Source organism: Dipodomys merriami, unplaced genomic scaffold (assembly GCF_024711535.1).
Source record: "Dipodomys merriami isolate MVZ:Mamm:240054 unplaced genomic scaffold, mDipMer1.0.p SCAF_277, whole genome shotgun sequence".
Taxonomy (NCBI): domain Eukaryota; kingdom Metazoa; phylum Chordata; class Mammalia; order Rodentia; family Heteromyidae; genus Dipodomys; species Dipodomys merriami.
Window position 1 is genome coordinate 346,100 of NW_027204237.1, and position 17,997 is coordinate 364,096.

General features: G+C 40.3%; 1 protein-coding gene across 4 annotated transcripts in view; it reads right to left on the minus strand.

Annotated features, from left to right (window-relative positions):
- Positions 1-17,997, minus strand: part of LOC138837837 (nuclear transcription factor Y subunit gamma) — a 79,752-nt gene that overhangs the window by 36,989 nt on the left and 24,766 nt on the right. Inside the window, exon 1 of one of the 4 annotated variants that reach the window (XM_070036835.1) lies at positions 16,983-17,117. The exons of 2 other annotated variants lie outside the window; for them this stretch is intronic. In XM_070036835.1, coding sequence (XP_069892936.1) covers positions 16,983-17,055 — 73 coding nt within the window. In that variant the 5' untranslated portion in view covers positions 17,056-17,117. Of the gene's footprint in view, positions 1-16,857; positions 17,118-17,997 lie in introns of those variants that run through there. One more of the 4 variants, XM_070036836.1, reaches the window with a different exon arrangement.

Sequence of the window (17,997 nt, forward strand, 5' to 3'; positions counted from 1 at the left end):
AAGCTGGAAGAAATTGAGTTGTGGCCTAGGTTAAGTTGTGTCCTAGAACAAACAGCCATTTTGCTTCATGGTCCCTTCTAAGACTTACAAACAACATCTTGCCCAGTTTCTGGCAGGATGTCTTTCAGTGTTTAGAAGGGAGAAGTATAATTCTAAAGAATATGTCAAAGATGACAACTTAAGAGCTTTAAAAATTATTTGTCATAGGAAGTGGTGCTGTGGCTCAAGCGGTAGAGCGCTCGCCTTGAGCTGAAGAGCAGAGCACAGGGACAGCGCCCAAGCCCAGAGTTCAAGCCCCATGACCAACCAAAAAAAAGAAAAAGAAAAAGAAAAAGGACTAGGACATTTTGGGGGCTGGGAAGGTGGCTCAGTGGTAGAGCGCTTGCCTTGCATGCCTGAGGCCCTGGGTTTGATTCCTCAGCACCACATAAGCAAAAAAGAAAAAAGCCGGAAGTGGTGCTGTGGCTCAAGTGGTAGAGCACTAGCCTACTACAAGTGGTAGAGCTGAGGGACAGTGCCCAGGCCCAGAATTCAGGCCCCACGATGCCCCCCCCCGCAAAAAAAAAAAACTATTTGCCATATATATCATACTCACTGTAAAGACTCACTTTGGTTTTTACTGAGCTCAGTGATAATTTTATAATAAAGAGAAAAAGAGAAATAAAGAGAAAAAAATCATTCTGATTTAATACATAAGGTTTGAAGTTACTTGCTTCAGGTCACAATTCATTAGAGTAAGAATGCAAAAGCTCTGAAATTGTGTTACTCAATATTACTTGTTTATTTTCGCTTTTTGTTACTGTACATTCAAACTGTTCAGAGATGTGTATTCTCAGCTTGGATCCCTGACTCAATTCCTTGGTCCAAATGAATTATTTTTATCTACTTGTTCCCATCATCTCTGTAGCCAACATAGAAGAAGAGATGATGGAAGCACTATATCATATCCCATAAGCATCTCTCTTCTGATTCATTCATATTCATTTTCTCCTCTTCCTTCCATGAAGGTAAGTCATCTTATGTCTAGGGATGGTTTTGAACTTAATGGGCTCAGTGATCCTCCCATCTCAGCCTGCTAGTGTTAAATCTATAGGCATAACCCCCCAGGCCTACATTCCCTATCTCTCTGTCCATTTTTTGCTTTAACCTTCCCCTTGCCATGATTCTAGGCTGGTCAATAGCACCTATGAATACTTAGATGTGAACAGTGGAGGGCAGTAAAGTACAAGGAAAAGAAAATGTATTGGACCTAGGGGCTTCAGCTAACTTGCTGGGATCTTGGGCAAGTTACTTTCTAGGGCCACTATTCATCATTTACAACAAATAGAAAAATATAGTTGGACAGCCTCAAAAAGCATCCAGCTTCTCAGCTCAGTGCCAGATGGTATCATATCATTATCACTGCTTAGAGCTGGACAAGACACCTTAAGTCCTAATTCCTTGCCAGAACATTCCCAGTAGCAGTACCAAACCTAAGGAACAACAATTCTCTTTAAAGTACTACAGCTGGTAAACAATACAACAATGGTACTCACTGGACAGTATGTTGAAAATGAACTATACAACATGTGGGTGGGGATGGGAGGGAAAAACTGAGAGTGAGGGAAGGGTGACATTTTCCTAAAAGAAACATACTCTTTATCTGACTTATGTAAGTGCACATCACTTTTATACTAACAATAAATCTTTTAAAAAAAGAAACTAAGCTATAAAAATAAAGTACTGAATTAGGGAAGAGAAGGGGAATAACAGAATGGTGAGACAAAAGACAAGAGGGGATCCAGTGCAACAATGATACACACAAGACAATATGTTGGAAATGATCTGTACTACTTGAAGGGGGGGAGTTGGGGAGAAAATTGAGGGAAGGGATAACAAGTTTGACAAGAACTGTTCTCATCACCCTTCTTATATAACTGTAACCCCTCTGTACATCACCTTGACAATAAAAAAAAGTACTGTAGCAACAACATAAGCAACTGCTTTTTCTTTTTTATTTAGACTAGTTACTTTGTTTTTAAAATGTTTCCTTAAGGGGCTGGGAAGGTGGCTCAGTGGTAGAGTGCTTGCCTTGCATGCATGAGGCCCTGGGTTCCATTCCTCAGCACCACATAAGAAATAAGCTGGGGGGCTGGGAAGGTGGCCCAGTGGTAGAGCGCTTGCCTTGCATGCATGAGGCCCTGGGTTCGATTCCTCAGCACCACATAAGAAAAAATAAAAAAGCTGGAAGTGGCACTGTGGCTCAAGTGGTAGAGTGCTAGCCTTGAGCTGAAGAGCTGAGGGACAGTGCCCAGGCCCAGAGTTCAGGCCCCACAACCGGACCAAAAAAAAGAAAGAAAGAAGCTGGAAGTGGGGCTGACACTCAAGTGGTAGAATGCTAGCCTTCAGCTAAAGAGCTGAGGGACAGCGCCTAGGTCCAGAGTTCAGGCCCCACAACAGACCAAAAAAAAAAAAAAAAAGTTTCCTTAAAAGCCCAGCTTCAGGGCTGGGATGTACCTCAGTGGCAAAGCACTTGCCCAGCAAGTGCAACATTCTGAGTTCCATCCCCAATACCAAAAGACAAAAAAAAAAAAAAAAGTCCAGCTGCAGATGTATAAAAATACCTATTAAAAATAGAGAAAAGCCGGGCGCTGGTGGCTCACGCCTGTAATCCTAGCTACTCAGGAGGCTGAGATCTGAGGATCGCGGTTCAAAGCCAGCCAGGGCAGGAGAGACCGTGAGACTCCTATCTCCAATAAACCACCAGAAAACCGGAAGTGGCGCTGTAGCTCAAGTGGTAGAGCGCTTGCCTTGAGCTGAAGAGCTGAGGGACAGCGCCCAGGCCCAGAGTTCAAGCCCCACGGCCGACAAAAAAAAAAAAAAAATAGAGAAAAGACTTCTCCTGTCTTTTGGCTTTTATAAATATGAAATAAACTTTAAATCCCTTTCAACCTAATTTGTCTTAAAGTTAGAACAAATGTTCTAGTTTCAAATAAGCAAAGAATTAAAGTTAACAATGACTAGGAATGCTTCAAGTTTAAATCCTTTGTGAACATCAACGATCAGGCTATGCAAGTTTTCCCTCTAGACTCTGATTCAAAAACATATAAATTCTTACTTAAACCATGTCTCTCTTAACACCTCAGTCTTCTATGAAGTAGGAATATATGGCTGTTTATCTTGAGGAAGAAATCAAAACCTGGAGCCCAGGGCAGCTTCCTACTCTACCCTGTCCTACCTAGCCCCACTGCTTAAAGATTCTGTTTGAGCTTTGGAGAGAGCTCTAGTTGGTTCTATCTCTAAGATACTGGGTAAAGGAAACATTCCAGAAAGTATTAATTTTTGAGACTATCTGATGGATTATAACCAACACTTAAAGGTATTTTAGGACAGCATTTTAGCAAGAAATTTGCTAAGAAAATTAAATATACAAATTCATGAGCTTCCGTAATTTTTTTTCTCCACAAGAAACCATTCCTGGCACAAAACAAATCTATTTCTATAAGTAGTGTTTTTATAATTATATGGCATATTACTATTATCAATGTTTATTTTTGTAGCAACACTGGGGCTTGAACTAGGGCTTTGCGTTCTCACTCAACATTCTGCTCAAAGCTAGTATTCTATCACTTGAGCTACACCTGCAGTTTGACATTTTGCTGGTTAATTGGAGATAGTGTCTCCTGTACCTTTTTACCCAGGCTGGATTCAAAACTCCATCCTCAAATATCAGCCTCTTGAGTACTCAGAATTACAAGCATGAGCCAGGCTAGTTATTTTTTTGACACTTTATTTTTTAGGCCTAAAATTTCCAAACTCCTATTTTCTCCCTAGCTCTTATATTACCATCTTTGTTGCTAGCATATCCTCAAGGCAAATATGCCTTGCAGAAAGTGGGGTTCAATACATATCTACTGAATAGCCAAAAACAAGCTCAAGAACTGTCGTAATATTTCAAGTATCCCTGGCCTCATTCTTGAAACTTGTACATGAAGACATCCCTTCTTCAGTATTTATATTCAGCTGTAAAGCAATCTTTTGTCCAATAATCCAATGGAAAAGTAAAATTAAGAGTGATGATAACAGTCTGGGTGCTGTAGCTTAGGTCTATAATTTCAGCTACCTGTGAGGAGGCTTAAAGCTAGTCCATGCAAAAGACAGTGGAGACATCCCACTACCACTACTGCAACCAAGAGTTCTGTGCGTGGCATATGCCTATCACCCCAGATACTCAGGAGGCCAGTGAACACAGGACCCTATTTTTAAAAACAAAGCAAAAAAGAGATGGGGAATGGCTCAAATACCAGAGTACCTGCCTAGAAAGAACAAGACTCTGGCTAGGTGCTGTCACACTGGCTCATGCCTGTAATCCTAGCTACTCAGGAGACTGAGATCTGAGGATCAAAACTAGCTCAGGTAGGAAAGTCGGTGAGACTCTTATCTCCAATAAACCACTCAGAAAACTGGAAGTGGAGCTGTGGCTCAAGTGGTCTGAAGAGCTGAGGGATAGCATCCAGGCCCAGAGTTCAAGCCCATGACTGACAAAAAATAAAAATAATAATAATTTTTAAAAGGCTCTGAGTTCAACTTCCTAGAGCCACCAAAAAAGAAAACAGAAAAAGAAGTGATGGAGAGAAACCCTGTTCTACTTTAGAAAACACATAGAAAACTATCTAGTCAAAGGTTTCACTGGAAAATGGAAGACTGTTATGTTTAGTTAATCAGTCTAAAACCTGTGGGAAAGCAGACCTTCAGTTAAAAAGCTACCAAGTAGTATATAAATTGTCAATATGAACTTTTTAGAGTATAGAATCTGCTGATTCATAGACATACTATGATTTCCCACCTCCATGCACAACAACACTAATTCCTAACAATTTATTTATTTTTGTTGGTCATGGGTCTTGAACACTGGGCCTGGGAACCTGTCCCTCAGCTCTTCGGCTCAAGGCTAGCGCTCTACCACTTGATCCATAGCACCACTTCTGGTTTTCTGGTGGTTAATTGGAGATAAAAGTCTCACGGACTTTCTTGCCTGGGCTGGCTTTGAACCATGATCCTCAAATCTCAGCCTCTTGAGTAGCTACGAATATAGGAATGAGCCACGGCCAATTCCTAACATTTATATGTACTTTTTACATTTTTTTAAACAGCTTCATGTTATCTCATTTTATTCACACTACAAACCCATAAATAGTGAGCAGAGAGCCGGGCGCTGGTGGCTCACGCCTGTAATCCTAGCTACTCAGGAGGCTGAGATCTGAGGATCGCGGTTCAAAGCCAGCCCGGGCAGGAGAGACTGTGAGACTCCTATCTCCAATAAACCACAAGAAAACCGGAAGTGGCGCTGTAGCTCAAGTGGTAGAGCGCTTGCCTTGAGCTGAAGAGCTGAGGGACAGCGCCCAGGCCCAGAGTTCAAGTCCCACTACCGACCAAAAAAAAAAAAAAAAAAAAAAAAAAAAAATAGTGAGCAGAGGTATAAACTTTCTCAAATGGCAGACTTTATCTAGAAAGATTGGAGGACTCCACCACAGCCATAAGGTAGTATATGACAGAGCTGAAATTTGAACCTATGTCCCCTAATTCTCAATTTGATGCTTTATCACCAAATATTCTCCTTTAGAACTGGTAATTTAAGAACCTATGGATTACCTCAATTTAGAACATAAATCCACCAAACCCACCAAACTTTTTACCTTTACTTTTCCTGCTCATTCTCCTAGAAATGGAAACCCCACAATGCACAGATGCCAGATTCTTACACATTTCAAGATGGAAGACTTGAACAAGAAAGATGAAAAGTTCTAAGCCTGGTAAACTGCCATTTCCTCCAAGGAGTGAAACCAGACCACTAGATTACCCACTAATAGTGGTGATGGAAAATAATGATGGGGATCTGGTGAGCTTGTTAGAGCTCCAAATATCTTTTGCCCCATTCCCTTGTTGGAGATGTTCCATAGCTGCCCACTTACAGGACTTCATCAGGCTAAGTTCTACACAGTGTTCCAAAATTACAACTATTGCTACACCATAAACATAGTGAAAATGTTATCTTAATTATGTGGCCATCACTAAGTAATCAAATTTCCTTTAACTACCTCACCAGAGGTAGGTAGGAAGGATTATAAACCACAACTAAGAACTCTAAAGCAACTGAATAAGAATACCATGACTCAGGGATGGGAATGTGGCTTAGTAGTAGAATGCTTGCCTAGCATGCATGAAGATCTTGGTTTAATTCCTCAGTGTCACATACACAGAAAAAGCCAGAAGTGGCACTGTGGCTCAAGTGGTAGAGTGATAACTTTGAGCAAAAGAAGCTCAGGGATAGTGCCCAGGCCCTGAGTTCAAGCCCCAGGACTGGCCAAAAAAAAAAAAAAAAAAAAAAAAGAATACCATGACGCATCTAAAAAATACTAATCTTTCTGGTTAAATACAAATTGGGGAACTTTCCAAAGCATGCATGTGCATAGCCAAGGAATATTACAAAATTCCTAAAACAATTCTTGCAGTGTATCTATTTTGGAAGTCACTTAACTATTTCACTGAAGTGAATTTAGGATTTGAGAAAGACAATTCCTAAAGATTGGTAATGTTCTGTAGTATCAATTGGTATATTGCTTTGTTCTGAAGAGTGGCTATGGTCACCCTTCTTTTGACAAAACTTCAAAAGTAATTCAACAGTACTACGTATTTGACCATTCTATCGTCAATCTGTTAAATGGTTTTATATATATGGCTATGGGAACTGTGGGGAGATTTTTTTCTTTTATTTTAAATGTGTGTCTTTTTTGTTTGGTGTGTCAATCCTAGGGCGTGAACTCGGGCCTTATACACTATCCCTGAGTTTCTTTTTGCTTAATGCTAGTGCTCTAATACTTGAGCCCACAGTTCCACTTCTGGCTTTTTGGTAGTTTATTGGAGGTAAGAGACTTTCCTGCCAGGGCTGGCTTCAAACCACAGCCCTCAGATCTCAGCTTCTGGAGTAGCTAGGATTATAGACATGAGCCAGGAGCACCTGGTTTAATGTGTGCAAGGAGTGAGCTCAGAAAAAGGAAAGCTGGTAGAAGGAGTAAGTTGCATAAAACAGACAAAGCTACAGACTCTTTTTACATGCATTAATTAGCAAGGTGCTATGCAGAGCAAAGGGCTTGTCTCCCTAGGCTCAGCCTCCTTCACCCATCCATCATCAAAACAAGGATGATAACCTTCTGTCCTACCTACATTAAGTAATTACAAATAAGAGGATGACTATAAAATCACTTCATTAACTGTAAAGTACTGTGCATCATATAAATTCTGCATACTGTTATATAGCTTACCTATAGTTGCTACATGTACATTTGGCCAAGAGGAGAGAGAAAAAAATGAAGTTCAGGTTATAAATAACCATGTAAAATGGCTAGAAAATTACAAGTATTTCTCTAGTAAACAGTTTCTTATTGACTTTATTTTTTATTAAGGATAATTACAACATACAGAGTCTAAAAATTAAACATAGGTGTCTTATACTAAAGAATATAGATGTGTGTGTGTCTCATCCCTTGAAACTATTTATGTTATTCATTGATTGGTGTGGCTATAAATTCTTGCTAAGCAAATACTGCTAAATTCCTACATATGTTTCTGGTTGGATTTGCCATTGTTGGATGGGGGAGTCTTTATTTTTTTTTTGCCAGTTCTGGGCTCGAACTCAGGGCCTTGGCACTGCCCCTGAGCTTCTTTTGGTCAAGGCTAGCCATTTCTGTATATGTGGTACTGAGGAATCAAACCCAGGGTTTCATGCATGCTAGGCAAGCACTCTACCTCTAAGCCACATTCCCAGCCCAGGTTGCTGCCATTTGAGACTTCACAAAACTAATATCAGTTACATAAAATTCAACGCAACTCAAATGTAATATAATCTTAGCACTGGTTAGAAATGTACATGTTGCCTGAGGCCCTGGGTTCGATTCCTCAGCACCACATAAGCAAAAAAGAAAAAAAGCCGGAGGTGGCGCTGTGGCTCAAGTGGTAGAGCGCTAGCCTTGAGTTGAAGAGCTGAGGGACAGCGCCCAGGCCCAGAGTTCAGGCCCCACTACGGGGCCCAAAAAAAAAAAAGAAATGTACATGTTTTGGTCACGTGTTTGCACACATGCACACAGATCTCAAGGAAATACCAATACAACTTCAAGTGATATCTACCAGATTCTTGGGCAATATTTCTAATTTTTTACATGCATACAGAGAAAACAATAACATCATTAAACCTATGTAAATTTAACATATAAGCTAATATTGGTGCCCTTACATAAGACCATGTATCATGCACACATTTCTCAGAGTACCCTGAGGAAATGTGGGCTAACAATAATACTTTTACTTTGTTGTATATTCCTGAATAGGATAGTCTCTAATTTTAATAAAACTAATATTGAGAAATGAACAAGTAGGGTGCTGGAGGCCCACTCCTGTAGCCCTAGCTACTCAGGAGGCTGAGCTGTAAGGATTGTGGTTCAAAGCCAGCTCCCAAGCGTGAAAATCCATGAGATTCTTATTTCCAGTTCACCATCAAAAAGCCACACATGGAGCTGTGGCTCAAGTGACAGAGCACTAGCCTTGAGCATAAAAACTCAGGGACAGCACCAAGGTCCTAAGTTCAAGGCCCTAAATTCAAGCCCCAGGACCAGGGCTCAAACTCACACACAAAACAATAACATTTGAGAGTAATTTTTCCACATGTGAGCTGAACAGGCAACAAGGATACACTGAAAGAAAAAAAAAAAAGCTTAGACAACAGCAATGTAGTTAGAGGTTTCCACCATCCTTGTTTCTGGATTTATCAACTGTAGTGTTAAACTTTCATTGACATTAAGCTTTTTTTCTGACCCTTCTGACTCTTTCCCATCTAGCCCCTATCTTCAGCATAATGAGTTTAAATTCCACATATACACCAACAGTTTTGACATTTTTCCAAAGCTTCAGTCCAACTAGAAATTAACTAGAAAACACTATACAAACTCCAATTTATCTTCTTCAATCTGCTCCTTCTAAATTTTGTTTCTGCCAGTCACACAAGCTTATAATCTCCCAGACTCTTCTCTCCTATTCCTCAATTCTAATCAACTGCTAAATTCTATAATAACAGTGTACATCACCTGGCTTATCTTTATACTGCCATTATCTTTGTTTAGATCCTCATTACCTTCCTGCAATAATAAAAATGATAATGATGATGATAACTACTAAAATCCATTTAATGATAACTGTGCATGAGGTACAGTTCCAAGTCCTTTACAATGCTACTTTAATCTTGCACACAACCTTCTAAAGGACTATGTTGTTAGAAATTTCTAGTGCCTTCTACTCATATTCATTTTATTTTATTCACTTGTGTGTGTGTGTGTCTGTGTTCGTGTGTGTGTACTAGGGCTTGAATTCAGGGCCTTGCTTAGCTTTTTCTTTTTTTTTTTTTTGGGTCCGGTCGTGGGGCCTGAACTTTGGGCCTGAGCACTGTCCCTCAGCTCTTCAGCTCAAGGCTAGTGCTCTACCACTTGAGCCACAGCGCCACTTCTGGCTTTTTTCTTTTTTCTTATGTGGTGCTGAGGAATCGAACCCAGGGCCTCAGACATGCAAGGCAAGCGCTCTACCACTGAGCCAACTTCCCAGCCCCCAGCTTTTTCTACTCATAGCTGGTGCTTTAACCATTTGAGCTAGAGTTCCACTTGCAGTTTTTTGCTGATTAATTGCAGTTAAGAGTTTCTTGAATTTGTACGCCCGGGCTGGCTTGGAATCTTGTTCCTCAGACCTTAGCCTCCTGAGTAGCCAGGATTATATAGGCAAGAGTCCCCATTGCCTGGATCTTCCAAAGTGTGGTCCAATGGGAGAATACCATCCTTGGCAAAAAAGTCAAACAAGAGCACAAGGCCTTGAGTTCAAGCCCCAGTACTGGCACATATGAGTGTGTGCATACATACATACACACACATATCTTTCATATTCATTTAGCATACTTACATTTTATAAAAGTACAGCTCTAATAAAACTACTTCAATCAACTACACTAAATCTTTTTTTGGGGTGGGGATCGGTTGTGGGGCTTGAACTCTGGGCCGGCGCTGTCCCTCAGCTCTTCAGCTCAAGGATAGACTCTAACATTTGAGCCATAGTTTTCTGGTGGTTTATTGGAGATAAGAGTCTCACAGACTTTCCTGCCTGGGCTGGCTCTGAACCATGATCCTCAGATCTCAGCCTCCTGAAGCTAGGATTACAGGCATGAGCCACGGGCACCTAGCTTTACACTAAATCTTGGATGATCACCAATGTTAAAAATCTATTCACACTTCTTAGTCTGCCAGGCAAGGCCTTCTAACTTCTTATTCCAACCTCTCTACATTTCTTTCTTTTACCACTCCTTCTTGCTTTTACCCATCTCCTTATGTTCCAAGTAGAGTAGCCCAGTTACTTGAAGTGTATTAGTTCATTCAAGCTGTACTTTTGAATCATGACCTGTTCAGTTCCTTTTTAAGGTCTCCACATGAAAGACATGCATGGGTCATAAACTGGTGAAGGAACTATAAAGCATACAACTTTAGAATTTACTCAAAGGTAAAGAAAGTACACAGCTTAGATAAATAAGTGAAAAACCAGCTTTATCTGAGTATTTCTAGTCAAACAATAATTGAAATGATGGACAAAGGTGAAAATAATAGTACTTCCAAGGGAAAAAGGATTTGTAAGTGAATCAGTACCTTAGTTGCCTGAGGATATTTTTGTCTTCTTTGTTCACAAGTTCACAAACCATGCTATGCTACTTTAAGCATTTACAAGACATTTTTTTACCCCCTTTTTTTTTGGGGGGGGGGTCCGGTCGTGGGGCCTGAACTCTAGGCTTGGGCACTGTCCCTCAGCTCTTCAGCTCAAGGCTAGCGTGCTCTACCACTTGAGCCACAGCACCACTTCCGGCTTTTTTCATTTTGCTTATGTGGTGCTGAGGAATCGAACCCAGGGCCTCAGGCATGCAAGGCAAGTGCTCTACCACTGAGCCACCTTCCCAGCACTTACCCCTTCTTTTACAGTAGAATTTACTTACTTTTTCACTTTGGGGTGCTAAACTACAATTCAATTTGTAATATTCTAAGTAGAGAAAAACTTTGGATCAATTATTGGATGTCTTTGAGATACCAAGGAAGAGATATAAAGATAAGGGAAATAATACCAAAAGAACTGACCAAGTCTTGAAGAACTGACCCCAATACTGAAACTGCAGAAAGAACAGATTTAAAAGTAAACTAAACTTTGCACTATGTAGAAATGAAGTATATTCTTTTTTGGGGGTCAATTTTTGGGCTTGAACTGAGGGCCTAGGTGCTGTCTCTGAGCTTTTTTGTGCTCAAGGCTAGCGCTCTACGAACTCTAGCCACAGTGCCACATCCAGCTTTTGAGTAGTTAATTGAAGATAAGAGTCTATCCTATCACAGGGACATTCTGCTCGGCCTGGCTTCAAACTGTGATCCTTAGATCTCAGCATCCTCAGTAGCTAGGATTATAGGCATCAGCCACCAACATCCAGCATAAATGAAGTATATTCTATCCAGTTGTGTCTATAGAATTTTCAATCACAATATACTTCAGAACTTACATATTACACAAGTTATATAAATAACTTGAATAAATAAAAAAAATTACTAGCTGGCATGCAGGTGGTGCTTTTACATAATCATTTATTTCTTTGTAATGCATAAAAGTAACCCAGCTCTCTGGGACACCTCAGCCAGGTGGGCACTATTAACTTCCTTGCTGATTCTCATGTTTCTGAATAAGTAATTGGCTGAGGCAAGAGTTCCTCAGATCCCAAAAGAGACACCAAGTCTGCTGTCACAGCAAAATTTCTAACCAACAAGATTCTACATGTAGACTTCTGATCCTCCTCATGGCCTATTTTCTCTCCTTTCCTCAGTGTCCAAATAGCAAATCTGTACAGATGCCCTAAAAGAAAGAGAAACATCAAAATGAAAAGTAAAAACAATAGCCGGGTGCTGGTGGCTCACGCCCGTAATCCTAGCTACTTAGGAGGCTGAGATCTGAGGATCACAGTTCACAGCCAGCCCAGGCAGGAAAAGTCCGTAAGACTCTGATCTCCAATTAACCAACAGAAAACCAGAAGTGATGCTGTGGCTCAAGTGCAGATCACTCACCTTGAGTTGAAAAGCTCAGGGACAGCACCAAGGCCCAGAGTTCAAGCTCTATGACCAACCCCCTCCCCCCCCCCCCCCAAAAAAAGTAAAAACAACTCAGAATAAAAGAAACATACAATTAATTCCGTGGAAGGTGAATCTCTCATCTTGAACAGGCCAGTCACTAAAAAGCTGAAAGATTTTAACAAGAATACCAGATCTCTCTGAGCCTCCATTTCTGTTTTGTAAGAAAGGAACTAGACTAGATCCCTAAATGATTCCAACTATTTAAAGAGATGACTCCATGGTAGACCACTTGCCTAAATTATTTCCATCAGCCTAATTAGGATAGTATAATAGGGATTAACAAAAATAATTGACGATGAGCATGATTACCTTCAAGAATGCTTTTTAGGTGCTAGGAGTGTAGCTTAGTGTTAAAGTGCTTGCTAGCATGCCAGGGTCTGAGTACTACCCCAAGTATTAAAAAAAAAAAAAAGAAAGAAAAAAAAGGGGGGGACTATAAAGAATGTGTTTTAGGTTAATTAAACCCATGCAAAAGTACACAGCTTCTTTTGATTGCTTTTCCCAAACATATGCATCCCTGGAACTGGCCTTTTATTTGGAAGATTAATGCTAACTTTGCAAAAACTCTTCTGTCTGAATATGATAATACATAAAACATCAATGCAGACTGACAATACCAAAGACGAAGTGACTTAATAGGACAGAATCACAAACTATGGGGGAGGGGGTATGGACAGTGCACAGAAGCCAAGAAGTCCTAAAAATAAATAACATTAGGCAAATAAAATGGGTGCAAAAGAATTATCATGGGTAAGAAATCTCCATAGGTTTCCATTGTTTATTTTAAAGATGCATCTCATAGTATCAACTGTGCAAAATCCATGCTACTGCTTAGAATTCAATGAAAGGACTTTTTTTTTTTTTTTTTTTTTTTTTTGGGTCCAGTCGTGGGGCCTGAACTCTGGGCCTGGGCGCTGTCCCTCAGCTCTTCAGCTCAAGGCGAGCACTCTACCACTTGAGCCACAGCACCACTTCTGGCTTTTTTTCTTTTTGCTTATGTGGTGCTGAGGAATTGAACCCAGGGCCTTGAGCATGCAAGGCAAGTGCTCTACCACTGAGCCACCTTCCCAGACCATGAGAGGACTTTTTTAAAAACAGTCTTCACTCCAACATTTACTTACTTGCTACTACTCCTAGCTATGACTGCCTTCCTCCTGAACACTGACAGAAGGGAGGTAAGACCACAAAGTAAACTAAAAACAGCTCTAATAAATACTTAGTGCCCTAACACACACCTTCTCCCCACCCCACCCTGCTAGATAAAAACCAGCAACCATTATAACTTACTTGCATTATATAAAATGCAAATCTAATCAGAACAGGCTTCCAGTTTTTATTCTGAAAGGTTCCTAACTCTAAGCATTCTGACTTTATCTTATTTGGATGCCCTTAAATTTGAATGAAGGGATTAAAATACTTCTCTGAAGAATTTTGATGGAAGTTGGCACCGGTAGCTCATGCCTGTAATCCTAGCTACTCAGGAGGCTGAGATCTGAGAATGATGGCTCAAAGCCAGTCTAGGCAGGAAAATCTGAGACTCTTATCTCCAATTAACCACCAAAAAGCTGGAAGTGGAGCTCTGGCTCAAGTGGCAGTGTACTAGCCATGAGCAAAATAGCTTGGGGACAGCACTCAGGGACAGGGACAGGAACAGGAACAGAAACACACACACACACACACACACACACACACACACACACACGCACACACGCACACACGCACGCACACACACTCTCTCTCTCTCTCTCTCTCTCTCTCTCTCTCTCTCAAGAAGGGAGGAAGGGAAACAAAAGAAGGGAGAAAGGAGGGAAAGAGGAAAAGAAGTGAAAGGGAAAAGAAAGGGGGAAAAGGGTAGGGGAAAGGGAATGGAAGGGAAGAAGACTTTTGATGGCACTAGGTATCAGTGACTTACACCTGCTACTCAAGAGGCTGAGAACAGAGGATAGAACTTTGAAAAGTCTGGGAGATTGATTTCCTCCAATTAGTCATTGTGAGGCCCTGAGCTTAAGCCACCATACTAGCACATACACACAAAAAAGGAATCTTGAAAGATAGTTTGATGCTCTCAACATACGCATTAAATACATAGGATCCTTATTAACAGATAGGAATAGGCAGGTGAAGCCATGTGTGGCAAACAAACTCCTTTGTCAATATATTAAAATATCAGCATTTTTTGTTTGATGCCACACGTATCTCCATAAACATTAACTGTCTCAATTAATTTGGATCAATAACTAATATTTTATACAGTAATTCATAAAGTGCAAAAGCACATACATAACACCTCTTTCAAGATTCACCACAAAATAAGAAGGTGCTATTTTTAGGTCCCATTTTACATGTGAGGAGGCTGACACTAAATGGTTGACTTGCCCACACTGACAAAGCTGGGCAACAGAGCTGAGTGAAACTTGAACACAGAACGCTTGACTTTAAATGGCTTGTACTGTGCTGACTCAAATTACTGTTACCAAATCTCAGACTACATCTAAGCCTCCTCCCAACATCCAGTTATCCCCCAATCTAAATTAACAATTTGTTCTAGAAGGCCTTTCTATATTCTTTCTTAAAATAAGTTTGTATTATTTCTCTGGAAAATATTTACCTATCTAAAGTGTTAGTGACAGGATCATATAAATGATATTCAATAAACAGAAGAATCACTAGACTTTGTATAGGACACCTATGTGCATTTTTCCAGATAGAGGGGCAGATGCTGTAACAGTCAATGATCCCTAAAAGATGAAGAGTTGATTAGATGTCTTTCTAAGCAGCTAAATCCACAAAGTCTCAAGTTTATGAAGAGTTTTATCTGGGCCTCAAACTTTTACCTCCCCTGTTCCAGGGCCCTCTTCTGGAGCCAATGGAGTCACTCAGTGTCTACAACAGTTTTTTACATCATAAATGACTTGAAACCACAAATAATATATAATTCAAGTCTATAAATTAAACTTAAACTTAAATAATTGTCCCTTAAATTGTAATGCTTAACACATACCCCTTTTTATCACACTCAAACTGTCAGAATGAACATTTTCTTACTGTTAGCATTTTAGTCTCCCAAATGGAGTTTCACAAACCTAACTACTTTGAACTTGTAAAATACCATTCTTCACTAATAATGGTATTCACTAAGGAATCTGTGCAAGGAATTCTGAATCTCATGGGCAGTTCACTCAACTATCATACCAGGATTTAATTTTTTCTGCTGAGGAGAGGGAGGAAAGAAGAGTAGGAGAGAGAATGAATGCAGCCCTATTGTCTTGCAGCTTAAAAACTCTGAATATGAATCTGTAATAGATTCCAGTAACCACTGGACTTGAACATCAGAAGTACAGTTTCTTTTCATCTTAAACAGAGCTTTTCAGTTCAAATCTATATAAATAAACTTTGTCCTTCTATCTTTCAACTCCTCAGCAGCTTTTCAAGGTCACTTTTCTGAGCAACGACAGAGGCCTGCATCCAGGAACTTTGGCTGCTACACCATTCCAACTCAGAGAGCCCAAAATCTAAGCCCCTAATGGATCCTTTCAAGTAAATCTTTTACTCAAGGGAAAGCAAATCAACACCCTCCAAAGTTCTCCTCTAACACAGGGCCTGCTCCTTTTCCCTATCCCGAGGCTGACTGCTGCTGCCTCGCTGCTCTACAGTCTGCTGCAGAAATGTTCCAATGACCTTCATTCTCTTGTTTGCAAAAAAGAAAACAAAGAAGTGTTTTTTTAAAACGAAGCCTATTACAGATCTTAGTCCTTGGGATTGACAATTTCACTATTAGGAAGAACTAACTAGTTACTGATTAGCAATCTATATTAGATACATATCCCCAGGGAGTGGGGGGGGAGGGTATCAAGGGCAAAAGATAGGGTGCCTATACTCTTAACTTTCTACAGACTGGATGTAAATTAGTATTTTAATATTTCATACTGAAAATGAAAAGCATTTTTCTCATATCCTTTTAAAGAACCAAATCAACACCTGACAAAACATTTGAAATTGTAGAAACAGATTTGCTTTTGTCACTGCCAATATAACTGTGTTACTAATCAGCATTATAAATTAAAATGTTCATTTTAAAACGAAAACTGTCCTTAATACTTACTACAATTCTGAATGAGACAGGTAGATCAAGAAAGTTATGGGAGAAATTCACATTAGTATGCGGGCCTTCACCATTAGAACCTGCACCAGTTGCAAATCATATTTTTACACAAATTTCAAATAGCAACTGTGTGGCTTCTATCTCTGAAAATGCAGATGTCATCAAATTGCATGAAAATAGAAAAACTCCTAGAACAACTCAGCTTATTCTGTAGGAAAGCTTCAGTGCACTTGAACAAAGGAAAATTATTTGGAAAACAGTTAAGTTTACCCAACGAAAAGAGAAAGTGCTCTGCTTCTGTGTGCCCTGAAAAATGATTTGCCCTCCATGTATCTGATCTTGCCGATGTTCAACAAGGAAAAGAAATCCTAGATAAAAGGACATGCAAAATCTAAACAGATCAAGGTATTCTAGGTGCACCAAAAGGTATGCATGGAATGTAAAGTGGCCATTTTCTCAAACAGTGCAACTTGTCCACACTCTGAAACTAAACAGTTTCTACCATTTCAACACAAAACAAAGAATTAAACTTACCGGGAACTGCATTAATTTTACATGTAGTTATTTATATCTCCTCGGACAGGGAGAATTTAAGTCACTCCTATCCCTCCCCCCACCAAAGGATGGAGGAAACAAAAGACAGCAGGAGATGCAGAAACCTGAGTCTGGAATGTCCACTCCAGTGAAAACCCGAACAGCTGTCCTCCCACCCCCCAGCAAACTATTCGCCATTTTTCTTTGTCTTTCAGCTGACCCCTGCCTCAGTGAAAAACTCCGAGGCTCCAATGAAGCCCTGCAGCCTCCTTCCACTTTAACAGTCAAAGGCATTCAATCTAGCCTGCTATTTGACACCAAACCTTGCCTCCAGCACAGTCCCATTGGCTGAGCTGCTTTATCAGCTAAGAACACAAAGCCATGATTGGCTGTTCACGTCATCAGTTACCTCCTTTGTACACTTCCTGTTTTAAAGTTACCTTGAGAAGCAGAACAGGGGTCAGATTCTACACTTCAAAGTACAGAGAATTTAAGGGTTGGAAATGCCCAGCAAATACACCTAGCAAATTCAATGAGCCTCACGTGCTTCCAAAACTCAGCAATACAAATTTAGAACTGTTCTTAAAACCAAACGAAACATTGTTACAGCTTCCACCCAAAATATTTTTTATTGGCTGTCAGAGTTCCATTTAAAAATTTTAAGATAATTTAACTGCTTTTCATTGGCCACCAGAGATGTCTGTAAGATACTGCTACAGTATCCTATGGGAATAAACTACAGGAGCAAATGTGCACAAGGTTGCTAAGTTGCTGTCACTGCTTTCCTTAAGTTTTTTAGTTTTTGGTCTAATGTTCAAGAAAAGGCATTTTGCTTTGTTTGAAAAACACAAACTGTCAGGCACTGATGGCTCACGCCTGTAATTCTAGCTACTCAGGAGGCTGAGATCTGAGGATTGCAGTTCAAAGACAGCCCTGGCAGCAAAGTCCATAAGACTCTTATCTCTAATAAACCACCAGAAAACCAGAAGTGGCACTGTGGCTCGAGTGGTAGAGCGCTTGCCTTGAGCTGAAGAGCTGAGAGACAGTGTTCAGGCCCAGAGCTCAAGCCCCACAACCAAAAAAAAAAAAGTGGGATCCAGCCCAGCACCATGGCTCACCCCTGTAATTTTTGTTACTCAG